The following is a 27524-nucleotide window of genomic DNA, read 5'->3' as shown; positions in this document are numbered from 1 at the left end:
TACAGTAACTCCAAAATGTTGGGCTCATTGGCCAAGAAGGACTGTGAGAGCACCATAGGTTAAGGATAAAGAGACACCTATTCGAGGAGATGTGCAGTGGGGGCAGTCAGGAACGGAACTTGAAACACTGCCAGGATATCAAAGTGGAGATGTCCACAGACAACTGAGGATACAGAGTTTAAGAGAGATCAGTGCAGGAAATGGAGTCTGAGAGCCATCCCTCGCAGGGAGCCACTGAATCGGTGAGAACAGGGGAGCTGTCTGAGAGTGAGAAGGTAAGATCAGAAAACAGGCTGCAGCACGCTCACAGACTACCTCTGTCAACGGCAGAAATGGGAAGCCGACGAGGAAGACAGAAAAGATCAGCAAATTGGCAGGTAAAGTTGGCATGTGGAAAATTTATAGGCTGCAAATCACAAATGTCATCATGCAAGGAGCATAGACGGCCTTTCTATATGATATGGGACTGCAGAGAAGGGGCTGAAAGGGGAGGGCTCTGCAGTCGGATGCAGCGCTGGCAAGAACTGAGGGAGTTAAGGTGCCTGCTCAGGGTGACATAACGCACACACAGTGAGAGCAGAAACGCAGGCACTGTGAGCCCTGCCAAATGCTTTCCAGTTGGCCACCTCCTCCTGAAGCACACCTTGATTACGGAGGGCCTAATTATACATGCAGTTTACATTCACTGTAAAGTTTTCTGTCTTTCTGGCTGCTTCCTTACACCTGGCCAGGTGAACTTCTGAAAAACAGAAAAGACAAAAGTCACAGGAGTCAACTTTGCTCTCTGTTAGTAGTTCTTTAATACTCATATGTATGTATGTATATATGTATGTATGTATGTATGTACCTACCTATCTATCTACCTACCTACCTGTGGGGGTTGGGGGATGAGGGGTCGTATGGGAAGAAATTGGAAATGTCCACAGATTAGCCAAGGTGTAGCAGGAATAAAAGCAAGGTTGAGACTAACATATGAATAAAACTTGACCAGGTATGATACTAAAGCAGAAGAGAGGCCAGGCGAGCTCAAAGTAGCCAAGACAAGGAAGAGCTGGGAAGGGAAGCTGAGAACCACAGGAGTAAAGTAGGAAAAAGGCAGAACCTGGCATTTGCTTCTTAAAGTGTACGTCTGGGACCACAAGGGACATTTGCTAAGAAAATAGATTCCTGAGCCCATACACAGTTCGACTCATCAGAATCTTTTAGGGGCAGGCCCCCAGATTGAATTTGACTGACTTCCCTATGCCTATATGTTAGAGTTTAAGAATTACTAAGCTTGCCCTGGCTGGTGTGGCTCAGTGGATTAAGTGCCAGCCTGAGAACCAAAAGGTCACTGGTTCAACTCCCAGTCAGGGCACATGCCTGGGTTGCAGGCCAGGTCCATAGCTGGGGGTATGTGGGAGGCAACCAATTGATGTATCTTTCATGTATCAGATGTTTCTTTCCCTCTCTCTCTCCCTCTAAAAATAAATTAAAAAAAAAAAAGAATTACTGAGCTAGAGGAAAAAAAATCGCTAAAAACAATAAATTATTCTTTTGTTGAAAATGTGATACATATAAACTTTATCATTTGAATCATTTTATGTGTATCATTTAGTAGTGTTAAGTAAATTCACACTGTTGGGCAACCAATCTCCATAATGCTTTCATCTCGAAACACTGAAACTTTATACCAATTATAGGTTGTTATTATTATTATTATACCCATCATTCCTACTGTTTATTTGTTTAATAGCTTTGCTAAAGCTCAACTAGCTATCCTAGACTCGGACCTGATGTGTTACCTGTGGAGGGCAGATACGACTGCAGGTATCCAGGTTTATGGGGCAGGGTATAGGCGGAATTGTTTGTCAAATATTTTGACTATCATCCCTGCTTAGATTACCATCAAAGTAAAAACTCCAGATACCATAATAGAAATGCTTATAATATTAAATAAATAAGTACTAGGAAAAATATTAATTTTGTTCCAAATTTTCCTTGTTTATGACATGTTTTGGCATTTACATTTATTTTTCCATCTAGCATTTTCTATGCACAGACTGTCACTGGAACTCTTGCTTCGCGTGGGGCCGGCACTGACACACGCTCAGAATCTGTGTGCTCGCTGCACTGCTCCGTCTGCGCTCGCGGTGGGCACACACAGCACTCACCTTTCTTACAGACAGTGGCAAACGTGCCATTACATCCATTTCTTGTCAGTTAATAATGACAAGCTAGGGATGGAGATGTTTTTCTATCCACAATTCAATATCCAGTGTCAAACCTACCTAACGAATTGCTCCTGATTTGAGGTCCATGGTTGAAAGACCTTCAGGTTCAGGGTGTCCTCATGATTTTTCTTGATGTTCTTAAGTCATTCCCCTTACATTTTCATTGTGAAAGTCAGCTCTGTTGTGAGGGTTAAGTGCGACCTCACTTACTGAGATCGTGTATAGCAGCTAGGGCATGCTCTCTATGTGCCCAGTATGTGGTACTTGCCTTGTTGCCCTCCATTAGAGACACAGGTTTAGAACTTAAGAGTCATCCAATGATTTTTTTTTACATCCATGTTGTGTGGTACCCTTTAGTACGTAATTTTTTCTTACTTTTACACAGTGTTAAATAAATATGCATGTAAATATTATTTAAGCCTCATTTTGTGGTAAGTAAATCCAAAGTGGGTATCAAGGTCTACTGTGTATAATCTTTTGTTTTAACAGACAAACAATGAGGTTCTTCGTAAACTGTGTGCACAGTCCACTAAAAACTTAAAAATTACTATTAAAATCCCAATTGAAAAAGGGAAAGTCTCTTTTGTTATACAAAAGTCATAAATATTGTCTCTCTAATTTGCATAATCATCCAATATGGCTCTCTTTTACACACAGAGAAATATAGAGTACAAAGAAGTTAAGAAGTTTCACTTAAGTCTCACACACAGCTAGATAAATTAAGGGTCTTCCTATTAGAAAAGGATTTTTAAAAGATTTGATCCTCTTTTGCTAACACCTTCATGTGCAAAAAAGGGAAACAGACATTTTCTCCTTCCGCTTTGAGGACCATTAAAATCTCCCTATAGCCTCCAGAAAGACACTGGTCTTATTAAAGATTTGTGCTATAAAACTTACAAAAATACCCGCAGACGTGTTTCTACAATTTCAGTAGGCTCTGCAGACTGTTAATGAAATTTCCCGCCAGGAAAAGATACAGAGAGGGGAAGATGGGACTACACACAAAATCGAAATCTGTTCATGGGTGAGCCAAATTTAAACTTCTGCAGGAGATCCTATGAAAACCATCCCTTTGGTTGCTGCTTTTAAAATGGTTTGCAGTATCAAAGAGACAGTGCAAATATCTTTTACCAAACCGTGACTCAATGAAATAAATGTGTACTATGTTACTTAGTCATCTCTTTAAGGGCCATTATAAAAATCATCAACAATGGTACCACTGGTTTATACTTTTATACGGTTTGAATTTCTTACAATGAATATTAATTATTTTTAATAGAAAAGTTTATTTTCCACCACTTTAAAGCTGAATAATTAGATTTTCCACTTCACAGAGTATGCAGGTCAAAACTGAAATTGTAATTAATTGCAATAAATTGAAATTAAGTGCTTTCCTCAGTAGTACAAAATGTTCCAGGGTTCTCTTCCCAAGGAACTACTTGTTCGTTTTTTCTATGTCACAAATGAAGTTTAATATTAGTTTGGGACAAGCACAACCGGTTGTGGAAACTGTACTCTATCTACCCTAGAATTTATGGGTTATCTACCATTTTGGAGTTTACATGAATATCTGAGAATTTAATACTGTTATTGTTGTGATAAACACTAATATCCCCAAATGTGCTAAAAACACTTAGGTCTTGGTGCTTTACAAGACACTGAAAACATGACTTGATTACATTTCATTTGATTTCAATTAAAAAGCAGTTAAGAATTAGATTACACTGAATGTTTCTATAGAAAACACTTCATTATCTGAGGCAGCTTTAATTTAAAATGATCACAGAGAGGGAAAAACACTGTTCATTTTAATAAAATGGGCTTAATCCCATATCATTATTTCACAATTGCATGCAGTAGATTTTGGTTTATTAAATAAATGTACAAGGGCACTGGCAAAAACATCTATAATACTAAGTGCCTCATTCACAGTTCACCCAAGGCAAATCTAGTCACATGGCTTCTAAGTCTTAACAGAAACCAGAAATACCACAAAAAAAAAATCTTCATAAAAATGAGGAGATAATAGCAAGACAAATGAAAAACAATGCATTTTCACTGAATTTTTGAGCAGTGAAGTTTACAACTAACTAAAAATGAGAATGAACTTCTAAGCAACTATAATAAGCAACCATAGTCAAATACAAATGCAAGGTGCCATTGAGACACAGGACTTCCTGAAACATTTCCCCCTTTTAACCAAAAAGCTACTTTGAGATCAAATTATTATATATATACATATAAATTAGGACAAACTAAAAATTGTTGGCTTTCCCAAAAGTGTTAAGCAATTTTCTAAAGCGTTTGTATTTCTAAGCCCCGATATGTGTTAGAGATCTAAAAACAGAAAACTATGATTGAAAACAAAATGATTAAAAGTAAATGCCTCAAGTCAGTTATGTGGTACTAAGCATAAGCCGCATGGCTAGCTTTCATTGGCTAGTACTCTATGCACACATTTGGCATGCCCATCTCTGATGTGTCAGGGATAAAGGTAACTTTGTGGTTTGTGGTTAGTGATTAAGTACCAAGTGAACTTGTTGTGTGTGTTCTCGTATAGGAAAACCTGCAGCATTTTGTGCATTTCACATTTGTAACAATGTCTTCATTATGCCTTCCAGAATTAATTGACCTAAAATCCAGCAGCTCCAAGATATATCTATCGGATAATTAGAACTCTAAGGACCAACAAATAAAACACGTTATTGACTTTTAAATCTTCAATCAAACAAATATTTACAGCTGCAATTTGCAAAAATTATTTCCTTTTAAGTTGGCATCATCTCAAAATCTGTGCTACTGATCTGAAGCATATCAGTATTATCAAGACCCTCCTCCAAAATTAAAATTAAAATATAAAAACAGGGCTACAATGTTTAGAACAGCCTGCACCTACCCTCACAGCCTGGGTGGGTCTCCTCCAAAGACAAATGAAACATTATAATTATAAGCTTCTTTGAAAGTCTGCCTGACCTTGAGGCCAAGAACAGCAGGGGGGATGAGGAATAGTGACTTGGTTTAGTGACCAGCAGCTATAGACATCAGAGAATGTGCTTGTTGTCAATGATTGTTGCTGAAATCTGTCTATACCACACTGGAACAATCAATTTTGTAAATGATTGCAATAATCAAGGAAATTGCCTAATTTATAAATCCTTGCATACAGCATCTTAATGGATTCTTCCATTTTAATGCTGATGCCTTCAGAGCTAAATGAATTGTTGTCCAGGCTGTCATTACACAAAATGATAAAAACATTCCGTCTGGTGGGGAAACCACATCTCATGGATATTCAGACCCTCAACCCATAATCACTCATTAGTGACTTGCGTGAAATTTTCACACTGCTAAGCCTTAGGAAGAGCAAAAGAATGGCTCGTTTGTGTCTGTTCTTTCCCGTAAACCCCGGCTTTAGTTTTGGAATTTGAACAAATTATCTTTCACCGAACTGTAATGCACTGGATGTGTCTCCAGCTCTGACAGACCCATATTGTCATAGCTTTGCTTTTTTAACTTTCTGTCTAATCCTGGGCTGTTCTTTACCAGCAAGCCTCCAAGTCAGCAGGCCCGGCCACTCCCAACTTCCAGACCATGAAGTGCATCACCACGGATGATTCTGGAGGCACTGAAGCAAATGAGTGATGTTCCAACCCTACTAACAGGTACATCTACAGACTGTATGTGGAAACCGAGGCTGCACACTTAGCTCTTTCCCTGAGCCCCCCACACGTAGATTGCTCTTCTCAGTTAAACCTTGGCCAATTGATTTCAGCCAATAGTGTGCTGTCAGTACTTTACTTACTGCTCAATCTCACTAACCTGACATTTATGGTGCACTGATTGGCCTCTGTCAGTGGAGCTGGTTGTAAATTCACTTTGAAAAGCTTTGTGTTAACAGCCTTCAACCAGGCTCCAAGAAGAGTACGAACAGGCAGGCTGACAATTGCTCGACCTCCTGCCCTTATTACAGTGAGTAAATCAGGGTTTGAGCCATTAGGCTGGAGCCTGGGGCCTACACAAAAAGGATTGACATGACGAAAGGTCAACCTCTGTCACACATGTGTAACAATTTGGATAATGGAATTCTGTAACTTATCTGAGTGAGGTGGCAAATGCTTACAAGGAAAAGTATACTCTGGTCTGGCTTCTCTGGCTTTTATGCTAAGTAGTTATACCAGAGTCTGTATTTCTTATGTAAATACACAAGGAATGTCTAAACTCATGAAATCTTGGAGTATATACGATTCTTTAAAAGAAAGAAAGGAAGAGAGCAAGGCAGTATCAAAGTGGTGCTGTGCACGGCATTCTTTAAAGCGGCAAAACATTTTTCCCACACTATCAACGTATCACATCCATCCTTTCAGAAAAAAGAATTTTGATATCATGGACATGATGACCCAGCTAAATCATAGGCCGTTTTCATATTCAATTTTTAAAACCCATGGTACTATCCTACAACTATAAGTGATTTCTGGATTACACAATAAATTTACTCAAATAATTAAAACTGCCTTAATTGACACACTGAAATCTGAAGGCCCCCCGCAGGTTTCTCAGCCCCAGTGTTGGCATAATCACATTTCCATCAGCTTGCTTGCTGCCATCCAGTAACTGGGGGTGGAGGGGGGAATTTTATCTGTCCAGGAATCTCTGAGATTCTGATTTGAATTCCTCTACCCCACACTTTTAAGTCAGTGTGAAAAAAAGAAAAAAATTATATGATGTAAGAAAATATGCAGTTATGGGCCAAGAAATGCTTTGAATTATTTTCTTTACATGGACAAATGCTATCAATAAAAGAAGAAATCTGTAAACAATAGATAAACTGAACTGACTAATGAGAAAAATAGTCCTGCAGATACAGAAAACATCACTCTTTATAAAGTATTTGCAACTAAAGCATTGTAAAATCACATGCATATCTGGATTAAACCTCACTAACATGAGAATTTCCAAATGGCTATTATAATTTTTTTGAAGCAGAGTCATTTTTGGACTTAGAAAATCGAGGTGGCACTGTCCAGGGGGATGCATAACTCAAACGGACCAGGACTTTAAATGGATTTTTTCAAAGCCAATTCTAAGTAGTAAGTTTTTATTTTTAACACAATGCTGGAAACAATTCCGAGGGGTAGCAGATGGTTTTACAGTTTATGTAAAACTACAAAATGCTCACACTCTATCAAATGGGCACCACTATAAGACATCTTCAAATCAAATGAGGCAAAACCAAAGAGATACACCAGCTGTTACCCTGCATAACTTACAACATAATAGTAATGTTACTATGGTTTACTTTTTAGGAGAAATTATTTGGATTTCATGAAAATGACATATTCAAAACCAAGCTGACAAGCAGTCTACTATATTAAATGATAAATTACTAAGAAACACAATTTTTTACTTCAATATAACTGTGACAGCCATATAATTCTGTCCCCTGGTGTTTTGATGAGTCAAGCCAAAATGAGCCAAAATCTATAAAACAAAATATAAAGTATGTAATTAAAGTACTATCACTGGAACAATTTTTAAATGATTTTAACTTACTTTAAAAATTATTTTAATCTAAAATAATTAATTCTAAATGTTTTTCAACATGTAAGTATACACAAATGGGTACAGTACTATAAATGGAATTGGATCATTTATAGAGACATAAAAAATACATTTAAAATATAAAATCAATTCCTTTCCTTCTAGTACCAATTACCTATGATGTTTTGAAATATAAACATGTAGCAATGTGTAATATATTTTTAATATTGGTTTTCATTAATGTCTTTTGACCTAAGGTAAATGGTAATGATGAAAAATAGACTATTTGCTTAAAAGCAAAACTCTTATTCAATCTAAAATATTATGGCACAAAATCAAACCACAAAAAGAACCGTATTATGTTATTCCCCTTGAAAAATAATGAAAGTTTCCACATAGTACAAGTGAAAATGAGACACTCAAATTTACTCAGGCAAAGAGAAGACAGATTCTGTAAAATTAAATCCCTTTCTAGTACCTTGACTGTAACCCTAACAAGTCACTACATGATTTCAATTAGCAGAATAATTTTTTAGGGTGAAAATAAGTACAACTTATTTTGTCATTGCTGCTAAGATTTCTTGTCAAATCAGACTTTGAGTTGAAAGTCCTGAGTAGTTCTAGCCTATCCTAAACTGTAGCTTTCCTTAAACTTCCGTGTTTTATTCCAGTAGAATTTTAAGTACACACTGTGTACATTCCTCAGGTCCAGTCATATTAAATTCTGATGTTAAGCAGAAAGGGGAAACCATGTGCAACTAGATTAATTTATCTCGAGGGAAAAGAGCACATTAATAATTGAGATAATGTTTTCATAAATGTTGAAATCAAATGTGCCTTTTCACTTCTTTATTAGAAAACACATTAGGATAATATTATCTCACTCTCATCAATAAGACCTAATTGCTGAGAAAGACTATGTTTTCTTTGCAAAACATTCAGAAAGATTTTTCCCATTACATCCAAAGGGCTAGAAATATAACATGCATCCAGTCTTGTTGGAATAAAGGTATGTAAGCAAGGCAAATGATTATTTAGTCCACCCTGTAATCTTTTTGTTTTAAACTATCTAAACTCATTATTTTTTGTAGAACACATTAAAATTCTGATTCTAAAAGAATCTGACCAAAAAACAGACTAATAATTTCACTTTTATCTTATTAAATCTCCTTAAACAACAAAAAAAATTACCTTTCCTTATTGCTAAAAAAAACCCCAACTCTTAGAACTTTCCATAAACACTCAAAAAAGTCCAAAACACATTAAAGGTAATAGAATGATATTTAACTTTCTTTAAATTGCTGTATTTTTAAGAACCAGGATTATACACAAAGAAAATATTACTAAAACATAATAACACACTTATAAACCAATCAAACAAGCTCTTCATAGCTAATGTACGTTAAATATTAAAAAGTCATTTCCTACAAAGAAAACAGAGCTTTTAATTATTAAACAAAAGGAGTAACTAAGGTGAATCTGATTTTTTCTGTAATAAGCCTTCATGTGTATAATAAAGTACAACCATACTAAAAACAATGAACTGTAAACTGAAACAAAAATCCATCATCTACTTGGAAACAGTGACGGGAAAAGATTAGCAATCCATTTATTGTACTGAAATAAAGATAAGTAACCCTGGTAAGATCCATCAGGACTCGCGTATTGAACTCTAAATATAAAGACATTTCTTCATCAGCAAGTGAGTTGAAAAAAAAAATGTGAGGAAGAAAAACGATTCCAGTTGACTTTTAAAATAAAATACTCATGATTCAACTGCTTTTAATTTTTTTTAAAAGATCTGCTTTATGTCAATCTGATATTCTGGAAGATATCTAAAAGAGTAGGTTTTTAAAATGGATAATTTTTACATGAGTCATTAAATAATTATTGCCAAAAGTTTCCTATAGACCTACAGTGTATTCCAATTACTGATTCTTTCTAATATAAATAATAAAATGATTTAAAATTTTTTCACAATTGAATTTAAGTTTGAAAGAAAAGAATAAAATTTAAGGAACAATCCAACATTTAGAATCTTCCATTATAAATATAACTTAATTCAAATACATTTCATAAAAAGTAATCATAAAGCTTAAAAATAAACTCACATTTCGTATCTTAAAAAGAAGTATACTAATAAAAACTGAAACCTACTAAAGTAAGTGCTTTTACCTTATGAATGGACACCAACTTTAAGTTACCTGGCCCCAACCCAGTCAGTTACATTTTATATGATCTCTCAGGAGACTGATACATTTTGCATGGCTGCATTTTAATATCCTTTCAATCTCCTCAACGTATGTTATTCTAACTGTTCTTACAGGTGATAAAAAACAAACAGACTGTCTTGAATTAGGGGAAGGGACCTGCAGATCATTCAAGCATACTCCCAGCAACTTATTTTTTGTAACACAGAACCAATTCCATGTGCCACCACCCCCAACATACTCAACTCACACACACAAACAACAGGTAAAACTCACGTTATGTCTACTCAAGCATCAGCAACAGTAACAAAAACTGATCAAATTCCCCAGTCCCTTTACAACAGTCCCTACGACAGGACGTAAACTTCATCAAATACAAGTAAAGGTATAAAATAAAGGATCCACGTTTTTAGTATTAATACATATCAATCATATTCTATATGTAGAGTGGGCTCCTGACGATATCCCAGTCATCCAAAGCCATTTAGGAAAAAGAAAAAACAAAAAACGATAGGATTTTCTTCATGCTCTTGGCTTTGTCCCCTGGCACTCCATCTAACTCCAAGTCATCAAAGGGCGATAGTGTTCGGTTTTAACAGGTTCGAATAGAGCAGATCCGTCCCACTGAACAACTGCGTTAATATTTCCTCAGAAAAGCTTTGGCAGATCTTTAACTGTATGGTGTTAGAGTTAATAACACCAACAGAACAGGAAAACTGCCTAGAAGTGTTTTATAAACTTTAAACCACATTGGAGGTTACAACTAATTAGTCAGAAACAAAAACCAACTGGGAAATATTTCAAAACCAGACGCTTTGATTACTTCCCACTTGTCTCTCTCTCTCTTTTGTTTTATCCAAAAGCTCTAGCTTGTAACCTGCCTCTAGGCACCACGCCATTTTCTCCTGCCCTCTTTTCCTATAAAAATTTCTGTTAAAAAAGGGAAAAGCACTATTTGATAAAAATAAGTATGCCCAACTTTTATTTTCCTCTTTAAGGACCCTATCTAGAAAGACTAAGAAGGTATAATTTTCCAACAATAGTTTTGGAGTGAAATGGAATCTAGGAGCCGGGCACAGGGCCCCAGTGGTAACTCAGGACAGGCAGACCATACACATCCTGAAGAGTAAGTAGCCCACTTACCCCATGGCGTCACCTTGGGCTGCTCGGCTGTGAGCTCAGACACTTAGCTCCTCCCCCATCAAAGGAGGCTTTGCAGACACAGGCCTCAATACCCTCACTGTCAATAGTCATGTAAGGGCGCTGGAGACCTGGTTTGCTTTTCCAACACTGTACCTCCAGGGCCTAACAGAGTGCTGGGCAGAATGAGTGCTCAGCAAAAATATGAGTGGATTATTGAGTCCCATGAGTTTTAGTTAGTGAATATGAGGCAGCTCACAGTGAAAAGGATCGTCTTGACAGGCCACTGAGCCAAGTGTGAGGGGCAAGCTGCTGTAGAAATGACCCATTAATGGAGTCCTAAGGTCCATGCCAACTTGGCTGCTGACATTTTTGAAACTTTCTTGTCTGGCTATTCCCACTCCACTCTGTTGCCTGCCCTTGGTCAGATTTACATATTGTCCTTAAAGGTAAGACCTCTAGCATTTTGTATTTCATAAATAAGTCCATAGGTGGGAAGTGGCTAATTAGTGGGGGAATTACCTACAAGCCTAAAGGGCTGTCTTTTCTAGAGTAGATCTTACTAATTAACCAAGAAGCTTTGGGAGAAAGCTCAGGTTAACATTTTTCAAAGAGATTGTTTATTTTTAAATAATAGAGTCAGCTAAGATTGTGTTATTGAAGCATTTTCATCAACTGGGTGACACTAAAATGCTCAAAGTTTCCCCGTTTTGGTTTTCTACCTTCTTGAAGATTGCCTTGCTGTACTACAAAGTACAGCAGAGAAGAAACAGAATTTATGATTTATGGTTGCAACACTAAAATGTGCTTACTTCGGGAACTTTGAAAGTTATGAATGAAACATGTTGCAGTCTCTCAGATTCAGGGTTTACAAAATTGTTTTTATCTGACAAAATGAGCAGACTCTCTCTCCTCCTCTTTATGCTTATGCTCCTCCTTGCCCCGTGCACAAAAACGTATCGGGAGAGCTTAGAATGGGACACAAAGCCCACCTCGCTCACATCCCCCATGTCCAAACTCTCTGTTCCATCTCCTCAGCTGCTTTCTCTTTTTCTCAAGATCCCGGACATAAAAGATCAAATCCATCCCAGCTGGAACAGAGGCTCCTTAAGGTGATTTTGCCTTCAGAGACCTGCAGGCCCTATTTGCCTGGCTGGGTTGCTATTGTGTCAGGTGGGGCTCTGCCCCTCTTTAATGCAGGTGGTGCAGACACCGGTATTTGCAGGACACGAGAAATCTATTCTCCACTACTACTCCCTAGGAAACGATGGAAGCTCTCCCCGAAGTTGTCACCCTGTAAGGACCAGGCTCTTTGCCGGCCAAAGCTCTGGCTCTGGTGCAAGGTGCTGGGCGGCGGGCGACTTACCTCCCAGAGATGCTGCGTGTTTCTTACGGCGCCGGCCTGCACCTTCTCTGGGGGCAGCAGTACGCCCTGGAAGGGCCCAATCCAGGTGCCCTGCTGGATCCTCTGCGCCGCACAAATGCCGTAGGCCAGGCCGGGCACGGTGCTCGTGCACAGGCACACCTCCCGCGGCAGGTCTCGCAGCCACTCCGGCAGCTCCGGCGGGGGCGCAGCGGCCGCGGCGCTACCAGTGCTCACCAGCCGGCGCAGCGAGTGCAGCGGCCCGTGCATTGGGCACTCTCCGTGGCGGTTGTCCGCACACATATCGCAACCTGCCAGAGACACGCGGGAGGGAGGGGAGGAAAAGGTTAACTCCGCAACTCCGGTGGCCCATCCTCGGGCAAACCCCCATGACAGCAGCATCCCCGCCCCTGGTAAGCACCTGCAAAGGAGGTGACCCCGCGAGGGCGCTGAGGCTCCTGGGAGTAGGGGCAGAGGTGAACACGAACCACTCCCTTGGAAATCGCCGCACCCGAATCCGCCTGGTACACGGTCGCGACCCGGAGCCCCAAAAAGCCTACCGAGCTGGGTGGGAGGGGCGCTGTAGACTCCGCTGCACCGACGGCTTGCAGCTTCCCTTTCCCAGTTTCCCGCTCTCTCTCCCTCTTCCCTCTAGTTCCCTCTGATCTTCACCCCTGTTCCCGCGGGTGTTTCAGAGGGTGTTTGTCGTTGTACCACGAAGAAAGCCCGACAACGAAAGCCCGTCTCTTGCCGGTCTAATATTTTGGAGAGATTCTACATGGGTAGACTGAATATATTTGGGTTGCCTCTTTTTATAGTTATAGGAGTCACTTAAAAAATTACCAGGGGCGGTGGGCGATCTATCTGTTGGGGGGCGCCATTCACACTCCTCTGGACCCACGCGCCTGAGCGCCCCGGAGCGCCCCAACCGCAAGGCAGAGCCGGAGCGCCAGACATGCCGCCCAGGGCGCCCCGGGGGTCGCTCGAGCATCCTGCCAGTGCCTGCTCTAGGCAATTCAGCCAGGTGGGGATTAATGGGGAAGGGAGGCTGTTCTGGCGGTTTGGGGGTGTCTATGCTTTCCTGTCAGCTCTTCCCAGAAGACAAAAAGAAACGAATAGCAAATTTAATGATGGGGTAATGGTTCTTTAATGACCAGAATAATGGTTCAATGAGGAGGGCCCCAACTCCCGCCCAGGCCGTTGATTCTCCAGGCTACATGCTATCGTCTCGCGTTCCAAAGTGAGACGTTGCCTCTCTCCAATGTTCCCCCAGAGCATCCAGAGCTCGAAGGGACCCCACCCTGCCAGCGGGGCTGTAGACACCGACTGTCCCTCGACTCCAACTCGAGGTATCAGGCAAGGCGGCCGCGGGAAGCAGGGCCTGGGCGACTGCGCTGTCGGATCGCAGCGCCCTCCGGGTTATTAATGGGCCTGGCGGAGCCGCCGCGTCTGCGCCCGGGCCAGCAAACCTGCCGGGGAGAGACAGCCTCGGCGCCCGCCAGCGCAACCTGGCCTCCCTGGCCCGGCCTCCTGGAGAGCAGTGGCGCCCCGGAGCGACGGAGCTCTGTGGCGCTGGGCCTGATAGTGAGCGAGTCCCAACAGGGGGAGGTGGCCAAAGCTGGGCAGGAGAGGATACGCCGCTCCAGTGCTGGGTGGGGGTCGACCTCCTGCCTTCCTGTGCCCAGCCTTGGTCAAGCCAGTCCAGGTGGACCTCACAGGGTGTGCCCTCTTCGTGCTGAAACAGACAAAATGCCCAAGGAACTTGTGACAAAGTGAGTCACTGAAGAATCTTCAACGAAGGGACCCCTAATCAAAACCCAGCATGATGGGCAAACCCTCGTTTTGCCATTTGCTTCCAAGGGAGCTGAGGGTGGACTCTGTGAGCATCCTGTCTCAGGAAAGGGCTCAAGTCAGCAGCACCTCTCCTGGGTCAGCTAGTCCTCCACTCCTCCCAAGAGAGCTGAGGGAATCAGAGGACCTTCTGGCTACAGCTTCTTGGAGGTGTCCCCAGGCCTCTCAAGTGAAAAGCAGCAATCTGTTTCTGCAGATAGTGAAGTGTCTATGCTTCTGGGCCTCCATCACACAAAGGGCCCCTCTTCCAGAAACACAAACTAATGTAAAAATTGTGCCAGGTTCTGCCTTGACCTTAGGACATAGATAGAAGGTATTTTCATCCTTTTCCACATGTCAACCCTTCCAGAACACATACGCTTCACACACCCTCTCAAGCTTCTGATTGGGAAAAAAAACTTCAAGATAAAGGAGTAATGGAAAGAAAGACAAAAACTCTTAATTACCAAGTGCCAACTATATGCCAGGCATCTACCTTGACCCAATCACCGTATTACCTAAGTGTCGTGATTACCATTTTGCAGATGAGGTGATTGAGGCTTCATGAACAATGTTAACTTGACCATGAACCACACACCAGAAACTGGTAGAGAAAGACTTGCAGTAAGGCCTGCCTGGCTCCAAAGCCTCCAAATCTGGAGATCCAGGAAGACTTATAAGAGCTGGGAGAATTTTATATCCATCGTAACTCAGTCAATAGAATTGAAATATTTCACTTCAAATAATTGAAGTCACTATTTGGAGGCCACAAAAATTGCTGTAGCATGGCTGAATTACAGAGATTTCTCTTGCTCTTTCCCACACTCTTGATTGGGGGTTAAAGTAAAGGAATGAATTGGAAAATAATCAATGTCCATAATTTTGAATTATAGTGCCTTTCAGCACCTTAGCAAAAAAATAGCTTAAAACAAATGACAACAATCAAAGGCAATATGCCCCTAAAAATAAATCACCCCAGGTTTTTGATCAACTGACTGTCCCTTTCTGGTTGGCTCAATGAAACAGAGGGTGAGAAGCAAAAGCAGTTCAGTACTCACTCCCCTAACAGCACATACCAGAGATTCTGCCAAAGTTCAACATCTCCATAACATGGAACGTCACCCCAACAATATCAGTAACAAAATAAGGAACAAAAGTACCAACCTCAGCCACCACCCCCACAGCCAGGAAGCATGCTTTGGTATTTGTTTTTAATAATACCACTATGGTGAGGCCTTTCTCGAAGAAGTTCTCTAAAGTTCTCTCCAACCTAAGTTTCACTTGTCTCCATGAGATGTTGAAAAAAACTTAGCATTTTGCAGATTTTGCAGATGGAAAGGTTGATGCTCTCCCAATATTTAGAAGTCTGCATGCACATTAGGTCCACAGCAGAGCCAATCCACTTTAATTAGTCCACCCAACATGAGTTTTCCTAATTTATAAACTACTTTGTGCTATATCAAAATATTCTGTCAGAAGAGTTGACCAATTACATCAAAATACATGTTGTATCCTAACATTACTGTTTTTTAATACCCAAAGCTCTGCCACTGAAACCATTTGGCTTCTGACGCATGTCTTGGAGTCCCAAAGAAGCTTAAGGATATTTAAAACAAGTACCTGATTACTTGGGGTTGACAAATGTGGCACAAGTCGACAAACATTCTAGCAGAGTGTTTTCTAGACAGCGAGTCATAAACACCTACATGAAAAGGTTTGAGGGAGAGGTGGGCTACATGCCCAAACTATGCACATATATATATAATACATATTACACACAGCATTCCATGCCAAGCAATACATAATACGAGTCCATTTGTATTCATAAAGAAGAGGCAAATGAATGTTCCTGCTTTCCCTTAAAATCAGGGTAAGTTTTTAATACAAGTTCATAATTATTGTTCAAAAAGGGTTTTCTACGTCTGTGAGAAATAATATTATCCAAGCAAGATACTACAAGATGCCATTTTAGCACTAGGGAATATAAGAAATTTGGTCCCTTTTCTATCTTGAATAAATCTGCTGATGCTCCTGTTTATGGGTCCCTGAGTAAGGGAAGGGGGAATCATTAAGTTACAGACTCAGTCGCCTACTGACTTCAGCAGGCCAGGCCAAGCAGAGTGAAGAGCGGACCCTCACTCTTCACCTCACAGCCTTTTTACGGTGTGAATGTTTGTACAAGTGCATGTAATAATTTTGTAATTGAAAATAGATCTATTTTAAGATAAAGGGGGCAAAACAGGCCATGGGTTTTGGGTTTTTTTCTTCCTGGTATTTTCATCTGTCTGTCTAGGAAAGATGAAATATATAACGTTTCAGGGCGTTTTTGGTGTCTGAAGAGACCAACAGTTAAGTGTGAGCGCAGGCGGAGCTTGGACGCACAGAAAACACCAGGCTCCAGCACGCCAGGCCCTGGTTCCAGAATGACTCTCCCAGCCATCGCCAGCCCGCACTGTCCTTTGGAAAGGGAACCAAGGAGCAGCAGAAAAAAGACTCCCTCCCCGCCTAGGCAGAGGTAATCGTGGGGCTATAAATCCTCCCCAGCCACCCCTGAGGTCGCAGCCCTCAGTCTCGCAGGCAGAGCCGGCAAGGCTAGAGCCCATCGATCGCTGCCCGGTGATGCTGCCCCAGGAGTGCCGCCTGCTGGCAGCGCCTCTTGTGCTCTGTGCGTGGGCAACGGAGGTATGGGCTACTGCAGGGAAGGGGGTTGGCCAATGGGGCAGAGCGAAGACAGAGCTAGGTAGCTGGGAACTTCCGGCACTAGGGTTCACGGTCCCCACGCCCTCGCCCCCGCCCCCTCTCTTGCTTCAGCCAGCACTCTCCCCTAGCCCTCCCGGTGCAACTGGCTGTTTGGAGTGGCAAATCAGTGACCAAAAAGGCTGGCTGCCGGCTGGAGGCTCCCCAACCTAAGTCGGCATTGCGAAGGCCTCACCCGCTTCCTGCCAGCACCGGGCTTTCTTGCAAGGCCAGAAGCGGCCCCTGTTACAGAAATCCGAAGACTCCCACGACGCCCACCACCCACCAGGCCTTCTCCTGCCACCCGGCAGCAGTCTTCTAGGCTCCTTGGATAGGGTCTAGAAGCAGATCCAGACATGGATGAGTTAGCCCAGCCACTGCGAAAGGGAGCGGATTGTGGTCGGGGCCCAGGAGAGGCCCAGCTGGCGCAAAACCTTCTAGAGGGCTTTCCCTAGGCGAGTTTAAAGCTCCGAGATGATCTCAGAAGCGTGGCCTGTCCATGCTCGTCGTGGCTGCTGTGGCTGCCCGCTGGGCCCCGGGGCCCAGAGAGAGAGACAACAGAGGAAGGAAAAGAAGGAGGAAGGGAGGAAATGTGGATTTTATTTGCCTCTCGATGACTATATTAATAAGTTAAATGGGAGCGCCCGCGTGTGCGAGAGAGAGAATATCCTGGAGATAAACCCTGCTGGCCCTGCCCCTAGGAAGCCGCCATACACAATACAATGCGCAGATGATGAATAGGAGGCGCGCGAGAGATCGAAGCGGGTCTGGGCTGGCTCCACTCGCTCCTACAAAACTATAGGGCAATTAATTGTGGCTTGTCCCCTCATCCTTCATCTCCTGGTGGCACATATCGATGGAGATTACTGCTGATGGACCATTTTATCACCTTAAATAAACAGTCGCCACCTCTTCTAACCTCAATCTAATATATGGCTCTATGTTCAGTTTCAGGGCACTAGATAACGAATGATGTAAAATAACTAAATCATGTGTGTTATGGGATGGGGCTGGGCCTGCACACAGAAAGAGAGGAAAGAGAAAAGGAAAATAGAACAACAGAAAAGCCCACACACTGACACCCAGCCTCCCTCCCACCAGGGACCAGGCCTGAAGTCGAAGTCACTGGCTGGCCACTGACAGCCCTGACACTGGGCATGCAGGGAGTGCGCCTCCGCCGGCAGGAAGCCTGCTGGTGGGTGACTGGGCGCAGGAGGTTACCAAACAGGACCTTTGTTTTCCAGTTGTGTGGGAAGACAGCAGAGAATGTCAGAAAATACTCTCCTTTATCTTTTTCAAAACAGTGTTGGGCCCAGATTGTTTTCTCTCCCCTGGCCACTCTCCCCAAACTCTTGGAAAGGGTGGTGCTACCACCGGGAAAGCCTCCGGCCCTCGCAGTACCTAGTGCTGGGCACAGGGCTCCCCTAATCTGGGAGGACAGAGACACCTTCAGCCGGGAAAGTTGCAGAATGTCCGGACACTCGGCAGAGAGACTGGGTGAGGGCTTAGCTCTCACTTGCCTGCCAGGTACAGGAGAGGAAGAACTTCAGCAAAAGGTATGAAAAGCTAATTGGCTCCGTCCTTTGGGTACAATCACAAAAGCGAGGCATGTCAATGGCCCCTGCTTACTACCTTCCAAAAGTAATGACATGGTCTCAAACAACACACCAAAACCCATAAGGGGCCACTGCTACAGACCCTGAGGAATCAATGGTTTCACGCAACCCAGCAGCAATGAGGGCAGTAATACAAGAAGAGAAAGAAAGGGCCCCATCCCCCAATTATATTACACACTGCCCCACCCGATTTAAAAAAGATGAAAGAAAAGGCAGCTTAACATTCAGAGCTTCAGTGGAAAGTGTACTTTAATCATAGAATAAATTGAATACATGGAGTTAGATAACAGAAATACTGTACTGGAAACAGCTCACACAGCTAGCTTGTATGGTTTCTGCTGTTTTTCAATATTTTTGTGGGAAAGAGGGCTAAAAGGACTTTCGCTATGGCACTTGCCATAGCTGCCAATAAAGTTTCAAGGTGAGACTACTGTCACTGATTCACAAGTGTTACTGGGTTGCTGATTCCAGACAAAAAGTTACTCTTGTGTTAGGAAATAGAGAAGTGAGGAGGCCCCCATTCTTTGCCTTGTAGCAAAAAGAGAAAATGACTCAATACAAAGTAACAAAATGAAACAATGCTAAGTGGTCTCTTCACAGAGTTCTTTTAGAGGAAGATAGCAAAAGACTGAAAGAAGAACTAGGGAAATCTACATGTCAGAAATTAATAGGTGCTTCCCTTCTGCCTTGACTCTCACCTCCCTGCCCCCCAACCAAATACAACCTGGGAAGGGGGAGAGCTCTGCCTAGGGAAATAATTTCTCATCCTTTGCACTTCTGATTTCTTCTGAGCCCCTTGTTGGATTAAACTCAATCACTCCTCACTTCGTGTTTGTAAAACACACCCCAGAGTTTAAAATGCGTGCCTGTGCTTGCTCAGAGAAGTTCCTGAAAGAATGGGAGACCTGGTCCCTCCGCATTACACAGAACTAGCCCTGCTTTCTATTTTCCTTCCCAATCACCGTCTAATTAGAGAACAACTAAAGTGTAACTCTAATGGGACAATCTGATTTCCTTTCCCCCTGACTTCTCACCTGCACTTTGCATATTGAAGCAATCAGACTCAAAAAGAGACACCAAAAGACTAACATGATAGAAAAAATTTAAATAAATCATACTTCATTTCCTCTAGCCAGAGGAAAAAAGTTACCTAGGCGATAAACTGACTCAAAGAGCTATATATTAATTAGGAATCTATCCCAATTCTTTCTCTTATTAGTCTAGGTTTTTCTCTGGTGAGAATATATTGAATCTCAAGACTGCACTGTAAACAGCACAGGAAACTCAACACATAGCCAGGAGTCTGGGGTACACTGCTGGTGACTCCCCCCCCCCCCCACGGATTTCATTCAGAAGAGAAACTGCGAGCTTGATAAAGCACAGTCAGCCCACAGTGACTATACTTATACTCAAGTGTAAGAAAAGCCTTTTTTAAAGCATTTATCTTTTTATTTCACATTTTAAAGAACTGCTTTGAAAGCAACACATTCAAAAAAATTCAGTAGGAAATAACTATTTTTTGAAATCCATTAAGACAATATAATTCTTTCAACTTTTCTGAAATTCTGGAATACAAATGACTTCTCGATTGCAGAAGAAATTTGAGTGGAAACCCTCATTTTATAACAGTACTTTACCTTCAGATTCTAGAAAGGAAAAAATGTACACTTAACTGCTCTTTTTGTTAGTAATAATTACCTTCATTAGAACAATTATTCCCCACCATTATGAAAAGATTAATACAACTGAACCCCTAGGCTCATGTCCGGTGTTTTTTCGTCAAAGTAATGACTTCGGGGGTCCTTCAAATAACTCTAACCTGGAGGTATTTCGCTTTTACAACGAATCAAAAAGTTCACAGACTGGTAAACATTCTGCAAGAAGGGGCTTATTCAAAATAAAATAATAATAAATGTCTATGATCCTCACACGGAAACTAGATGAAGAAGGAGAGGAAGAAAATGGTGAGTGAGCGACCTTCCAGATCCTGTACTGCTTTCACCCTGGCCCTTCCAACCGGACTTAATGTTCTCTCCAGAGGTCTCTGGTCTCTGGAAGTGCAGTTAGCACGGAGCCCAGCACATGAAGCGTAAACATATCATAACTTTTGAAACTACCAAGAAGAATCGGATATAAGGCAGTGCACATTCTTGGTCTTCAAGAGTCTCACTTCAAACCCTTGTGATTGAGCCTATGAAATTATGAGTATGGAAACCAAAGCTGGATGAGACCCGATGTTTAATTAGGCATTTGCTATTTATTCGGGGGACAAGGAGAGTCAGACTTCTTAAACTAAATTACTGTCACCCCAATTTTACTAATAACTAAGCCGTCGAGCACGGCTACGGGCTGCGAACGTTTGCAGAGTCGAGGGTGCAAGGAGAAGGTGGGACCCGCGGGGAACAACCTATCCTGAGCATGGAAATTTTCTCACTAGGCAGCTGGCTTTCTCGCGCTCTCTTCTAAATAAGTGGTAGACCTAACAATAATGCCTGCCTGCAGGGAGAAACTGACCCAGTATCAACCACCAAAGCCCTTCTTCCCGCGAGGCCAGGCTCGCCAGCAGCTCCCGGCCGTCCCCTACTCAACCCCGCGGCCCGAAAACGAACTGCCGCAGTCAACTCCAGAAGTAAGGGGGAGAGAAGACACAAGCCCTGGAATCCACGCTCCCCAGAAATTCTGAGCCCCTGTCTTGTCCCCGTGGTGGCCAGGCCGGCCCGTTCTCGGGACCCCCCCCATCGCGCGCTGCTAAGTAGCCGACCTTCCCGGGGCGCTGTCCCGCGGAAGGGCGGACCTATGAAAGCCGGGCCCGCGGTTGATTCAAGTCCCACACACTCGGGGCTGCGAAGCAGAGGATGAGGGGAGGCTAAGAGGTAACCCCGAGGTGCCCCCCGCCCCCCGCCCCCATCCGCTCTCCTTCCTTCTCTAACGCCAGAAAACTTTTGCCGCGGTGTTCTGGGAGGCGCGGGGCCCGCTGTCCGGACCGGCGCTCCCCCCCGGGGGTCCCTCTCGCCCGACCCGCCTCCCAGACCGGCGCCCGCCCTGGACGGCGCCAGCGCCCCGGGAGAGAGCGCGCGGGCCGCGGCTACGTACGATTGTTGGGGTCGCTGGTGTGCTGGTTGAGGGGAATGATCTCCATGCGCTGCTGGCCGTACAGGTAATAATCCAGCTCCTCCGCGCTGCAGCGGAAGCGCGGGGCGCCGCGGCCGTCCCCAGCGCCGCCGCACTTGGAGGGCCCCGGGCCCGAGGCGGCGCCGAGGCACAGGTCCTTGGGGGGCAGCGGCTCCGCGGCGACGGCGGCGGCCAGAGGCGCGAACACCGGGAGCTGTGCCACGGGCAAGGCCGAGAGACCCGCCAGCGCGGCGGCAGCGGCGGCACAGGAGGAGGCGGAGGAGGCCGAGGTGGAGGAGGAAGCCGGGGTGGAGGAGGAGGAGGAGAGCGAGGCGGGCCGCGGGCGCAAGCTGTCCGGCGGAGGCTCAGAGCGCTCGGGGGGCGGCGGCGGCGGTTGGAGAGGCTGCGGCGCGCTCAGGGCACCCGCGGCACCGCCACCCTTGAGCGGGCCGCCGCCGCCGCCGTGCGGAAAGAGTTGCTGCCAGTGCTGCAAATAGGCTGGGTCCACTTTGAGGAAGGCCGAGCCGCCGGGGTCTCCGGGCTTCAGCATGTCCGACGCCTCGCGCTGGGGGCAGAGGGCAGAGAGGAGGGTGCGCGTGAGCCGGGCCCAGGGCCTGGTGCAAGAGGGCAAGACGGCCGCCGAAGGGCCGGAGCGGGAGCCCGGTTCGGCGGCTCCTTCCTTCCAACTCCTCTGGGGCACAAAGTTTACTCCGAAGCCGCCGTGCCGCACGGTAGAAGCTGTGTACGCGCTGCCAGGCCTCGCAGCCCGAAGCGCCCAGCTCCCGCCCGGCACCGTCGAAGTCCGGGCACAGGCGCTTCCCCCCAGAGCTCGGCTACACCGCGCAGCCCCCGCCCCGAACCAGCGCCCGGCGCCGACCCCGGCCGGAGTGGCGCTGCGCGGGAGTCGAGTCGGCCGCGGGCGCTAGGAGGCGGGTCAGTCTCGCCCCCCGCCCCCAGCCCCGGACCTCCAGCCTCCTATCCCGTGGGCCCCAGACGCTCAGCCCCGGAGGAGCCTCTCCTTACCTGCAAACTAGGAGCCGCCGCTGCGTACGCGTGTCTCCAAGAGCGCAGGGGAGCGTGGGCACCCCGGGTGCGCTACATGCCGACAGCCGCGCGGGAGGGGAGACCTAGTGATCCCGCAAGGGTTACGGAGGCCCACGGAGGGCGGGAAACCAGTGCGGCTGGAGCGCGGGAGCGCCGCAGGACCCCGGCACAGGACGGACCCCTCGCGGAACAGAGTCGCTGTCGGTTGTTGCGCCCGCTGGCCGCCGCGTCCCGGCTACTCGGCTCCACTCTCTGGCAGCCTCCCGGCTGGACACGTGGGTTTTACGACAGCACAAAATACAAGAGCGTGTGTGTGCGTGTGTGTGTGTGTGTGAGAGAGAGAGAGAGAGAGAGCGAGGGAGAGAGAGGGACAGAGAGAGAGAGGAGAGGAGATATGGGGCGGGGGTGGGGGGAGAGGCAGGCCTGAAGGACCAAGGGGAGGGGAGAGGGAAGAAGGAAGCTCTAACACGGCTGGATCCACGAACTGCCCGTGCGCCTCTCCCGCACGAATACCTCCTCCGCCGTCCCACCCCCTACTTTTATTTTGGCGTGACGTCTCCCGCGCGCCTGTTGTCTCTTTCTGCCCATTGCAAGTCTTTTCTTGGTACCATCTCACTGCCCTGACCGGCAAAGCAGTGGGAACGCGGAAACCGGACTGCATCTCCGCACAAGCCCGGGCGATCGCGTGCGGTCCAGCGCGTGCGGCGGGGCAAGAGGAACAAGTCCGAGACCGGGTTTGAGCTTTCGCCCGGCTCAATTTTGTTACCCGACCCCCAGGACTACTGCAGGGTGCCAGAGTCGAGTGGCCCGCCACGCAACTTCTGGCCCAAATCCTGGAGTGGGGGAGGTGGGCCGGGGGTGGGGGCGGGGCGGGTTGTGCCTGGAATTAAACTCAGTCCTCTCGGTCCGCAGCGGAGGAGGCAGGCTTTGTCGTGCTGCGAGACTTGAGACCGAGGGTCCCCGAAGGGCGGCAGGTCCTGGCAGGGCTGGAGCGGGGCTCTGGGCTAGAAAGCGGAAGCAAAGGAGTCACACCGCCCAGCACTTAGCTCACTCACTCTCCAGTTGTCTTCCTGGGGTGCTCGCTGCTGCTTGTTGGCATCCGAGGCAAGTGTCGAGAGTAAAGTCTAGTACTACAGCTGTTCCCGGACACGGGCGAGGCTTCTCCGCCTTTGCTGCCCCGGGGTGGGGGTTGGGTGGGGTCCTGTATAGGTCTTTTGCCCCAAAACCTAGCATCCGAGGAGAAGGGTGAGCCCACTGCCCACTACAGCGCCTTGGGCCACGCCCGCGCTTGCCTGCACTGTCTCACTTCCACAAATTAGGCGCCCGCCCCCCAGTTCTTCCAGGCAGTGGTGGTACTGGGGCGGGGGCACGGACCTCGTGTGTGCAACTGACCCTCTCAGGCGCGCCTCCCCCTCGTTGGAGCTCTCCACATTTCAAAGAGAAGAAATGGCATTTGTCTTTTCCCAAACAAACCACCTTACTTAGCGCCCGCTATTCTGAGCGATTACTAGCCACACTTTCCTGGTTTCTGCTTGTTCCTTTTTGTCTTCCCACCCCTCGTTTCTTCGGAGCCTGGGAAATACGCTATTCAGACTTTGTCCTGGTCTCACGCAAAATGCCTCGATGCTGTTTGGAACAGGGTTGGAGCGAAAATGTTTTGATCGCTTGTCGTTTGACAAGGTCATCATCAGTCATCCGCGGCCGGACTGAAAGTACCCGAGTTTAAGGCGGACCCCACGAGGGAAAACCCACGGCGCTGTGCACACCGAGGCGACCCAGGCAGGCTCCGCCGGCTTCGAACAGCTTCACCGCGAGGAGAGAGTGAAGTTCTGGGCCTGTTGCAGTGAACCTGCCCTGCTCGCGGAACTGCCCGGCTGTGGCTGCCGGGCCGGGAGGGAAGGGGCAGCGTCTCTCACCTCCAGTTCGACACTGAGAAGTGAAGAGACTCTTCTGTTCTCAGGGAAAGACCGTCAGCGCCGGGGATGCGAGCCCAGGCGCCCCAGCAGCTCCCTGCTTTCTTCTTTCTGACCGAGCCGGCTGCTTCCACCCACTCGGTCCCCAAGACTAGCCGTCCCCCAAACACTAGGAAATCTCAGGAATTTGAGACACTAGTGACAGCAACTGCTTCCACGGGCTTCATGCCCCCTGCCCCTGCCCGCCCCCCCTCTACACACACCCTGGGGAACCCTGAGGTCCTTCCTAATAAGATTAGCAGGACGGCTAGTGAGCGCTTTCCACATGCCAGGCGCGGGTAGGCGCTTCAAGTACATTTGGTCTGCCCAGCAAGCATGTGGAGAAGGCATTATCATTAACACCAATGCCACAGAGGGGGACACCGAAGCTCAGAAAGGTTAGTTACCTAAAGTCATACCACTAGTGAGTGATGGAGACAATGAGGCGCCAAGTGCATTTTCCTGCTCACCCTAGCCAAACCTCTACCCTCACCGCCTGCACGGACGCCAGCGGGGTGTGGGGCATCTTGGGAGGAGGTTTGGCTCCCCTTGCTGCCGGGGTGAGGGAGAGAAATGGATACTGTAGCGGAGCCTTCCTTCCCCACTGTGCCAGCGCTTGGTGTCCCAGACCCTCGGATTCGAGCACTCCCTAGCAGTCCTTGTCATAAGCGGGTCTCTAGCGACCAGTCTCTAGGGACCAAAAGCCTTAGGGAACTCGCGTGTAGGAGGTGGCCGAAAGTTCTATGGGGCACTCATAAGGGCCGGGAGTCCAGAAGCGCACGGATAAGGTCTCAACGGTAGGGTAGCGGGGGTCCAGGCATCCCCAGCACCTCACTAGTGGGCCCATGACTAGGGGAGGGGCCCCTGCTCTTCCTGTGCTCCCCAAGAGCAGGGCTCCACTGGAACAGAGGTCGGCTGGGTCCTCCCTCACCCGGCACTCCCGCGATCTGCCAAGGCTGCTTCTCATTCACCCAGCTGATCCTGGGCCTGCTTGGTCACCTCCGCCAGCTGCCCTGGCACCTCTCAGGTTTTTAGAAAGAGACCAGGGACCATCAGGATATGCGCCCCTCAAACCTGCTCCCCTCCTCTTCATTCCTTAGAAGGAGACCTCGGAAACAAATCACTTCGACCACTTAGGAAGCGATCAGACCTTTATAAAAATCCATCGCTCCCCAATCGATGAGTGAATATTTGCTGGGAATTTGCTCCAGAGAAATAAATAAGGAGCGTGGGTGTATTAAATGCAAACGGGGGGACACGGTGGTGTTTTTCTTCACTGATTAATGACCTCTAAAATAAAACAAGTGGGAAGCGTATCCAGGATCAATAAATTAACTACCCAAATTCATCCCTTTCTAGAGCAATTCTCCCCACCCCCGAAAATTATCCTTAGGAAGCCTATTGTACCCTTAGCTAGGAGGAAAGAAGGGAGTGGGAAGCCAGAGCAGAGAGGGAGTGACAGGAAGGGGCAGAAAAGCAAGAAAAGAATTCTGTCCAGGAGCCCCTCTATCTGATTTCGTTTGACATACAATTTTCACGTTTGCCTTTCATATTAATTATTTTTTCCTGATGGAGGAGGGGAACAAATGGTCTGTTGCCTTTGACAGGACTCCAATAAAGAATTCAACAGCTCTCCTCTCCGCCCTCAGCACTCTGCTTCTAGGTTTAAGGTCATGGGTGGCTGAGTTAATAATTCATTAATATAGACATTTATTCAGAAGGGTTCTCTGAGATCCACCCTCCCAGCCTCCTCCCAGAGATTTATTTTCCTGGGAAATGGATTGGGGGCAGCGGGGGGAGGGTGGGGGAGGACTGCAGGTGAAAGGAGGGAAGGAGTAAAGAGAAAATGAGGTGAGTCTGGATACAGCTAGGAGGAATCTTTGGTTGACAAAACCTGTTGAAAATGTGGCATCCAAACTGCACAGGAACCCTGGCCTCCAGTCCTCCTTTTCCCCATTTCTGTGCTCATTTACACTTACTCACAGAGCTCTGCTCCTCCATGCTGTAGGGTCTGGGAAGAGCCATCTCACTGAGGAGCTTGGAATGCAGGCAGAGGGGGAAATCTCTGGAAAGAGACTAACCACCCTCCCTCCCAATTCCCAAAGGAGGAACTTTGCAATTTGCCAGACCTGGGAGCTAAAGGAAGCGCCACTCCTAAGGGCACAGGCAGCGTCTGGTGGGCACTGTATCCCCTCAGAACGACTATGGGAATGTCAAAACCAAAAAGTCCACATCCTCATGAAGTGTACACTACAAGGGAGGTGGAAACAAAAAGTAAACAATAAACAAGTAATTGTCAGATGCTAATAAGTGTTGGGGAGAGCAATAAAGAATGGATAGAGGGAAAGAGTACTGTAGGGGGAGGCTGTTACTGTTCCAAATACAGTGGCCAAGGAAGGCTTCTCATATAAGGTGGCACTTAAATAGAAACTTGAAGAAAGAGAATTCCGCTTTGTGCATAGAGTGGGGCATTCTCTGCCCTAATCTATGGCCCAGGGGTGAACACAGTAGAAGGGACCTCTCCTAAAAGTCCCCAAAGGCCCTGAGTAAGGACTCTGCCTCATCAGATCAGCACCTGGCCAAACTTGGCTCCCTTTGCTCCTACCTCTTCCCATCTGATTCCCAGGAGATGCTGTAAAAAAAACTGCTCAACGTCATTTAAAATACATGTGTTCACAGTTCACATCATCTGAAGTCACTTGTATTGCTGGCGACTTAAAGCCTTACACAGTGACCTACCCCACACTGGGCCTCAGTGTCTTTGGCAGTCA

The 27524-nt window shown here is 46.2% G+C and overlaps 1 protein-coding gene across 1 annotated transcript in view; it reads right to left on the bottom strand.

The window, feature by feature from the left end:
• Window positions 1–23042, bottom strand: part of PRDM6 (PR/SET domain 6) — a 99088-nt gene extending 76046 nt beyond the window's left edge. The window contains exons 1-3 of the mRNA XM_053923449.1: window positions 22781–23042; window positions 21740–22322; window positions 12468–12775 (exon numbers count right to left, since the gene is read on the bottom strand). Coding sequence (XP_053779424.1) covers window positions 12468–12775; window positions 21740–22307 — 876 coding nt within the window. The 5' untranslated portion in view covers window positions 22308–22322; window positions 22781–23042. The remainder of the gene's footprint in view (window positions 1–12467; window positions 12776–21739; window positions 22323–22780) is intronic.
• Between the last annotated feature and the right edge of the window lie 4482 nt (window positions 23043–27524).

The sequence above is a fragment of the Desmodus rotundus genome, chromosome 1 (genome assembly GCF_022682495.2).
Source record: "Desmodus rotundus isolate HL8 chromosome 1, HLdesRot8A.1, whole genome shotgun sequence".
NCBI lineage: Eukaryota > Metazoa > Chordata > Mammalia > Chiroptera > Phyllostomidae > Desmodus > Desmodus rotundus.
Note: the sequence above shows the minus strand (reverse complement) of the source record. Positions and strands in the feature narration are given on the sequence as shown.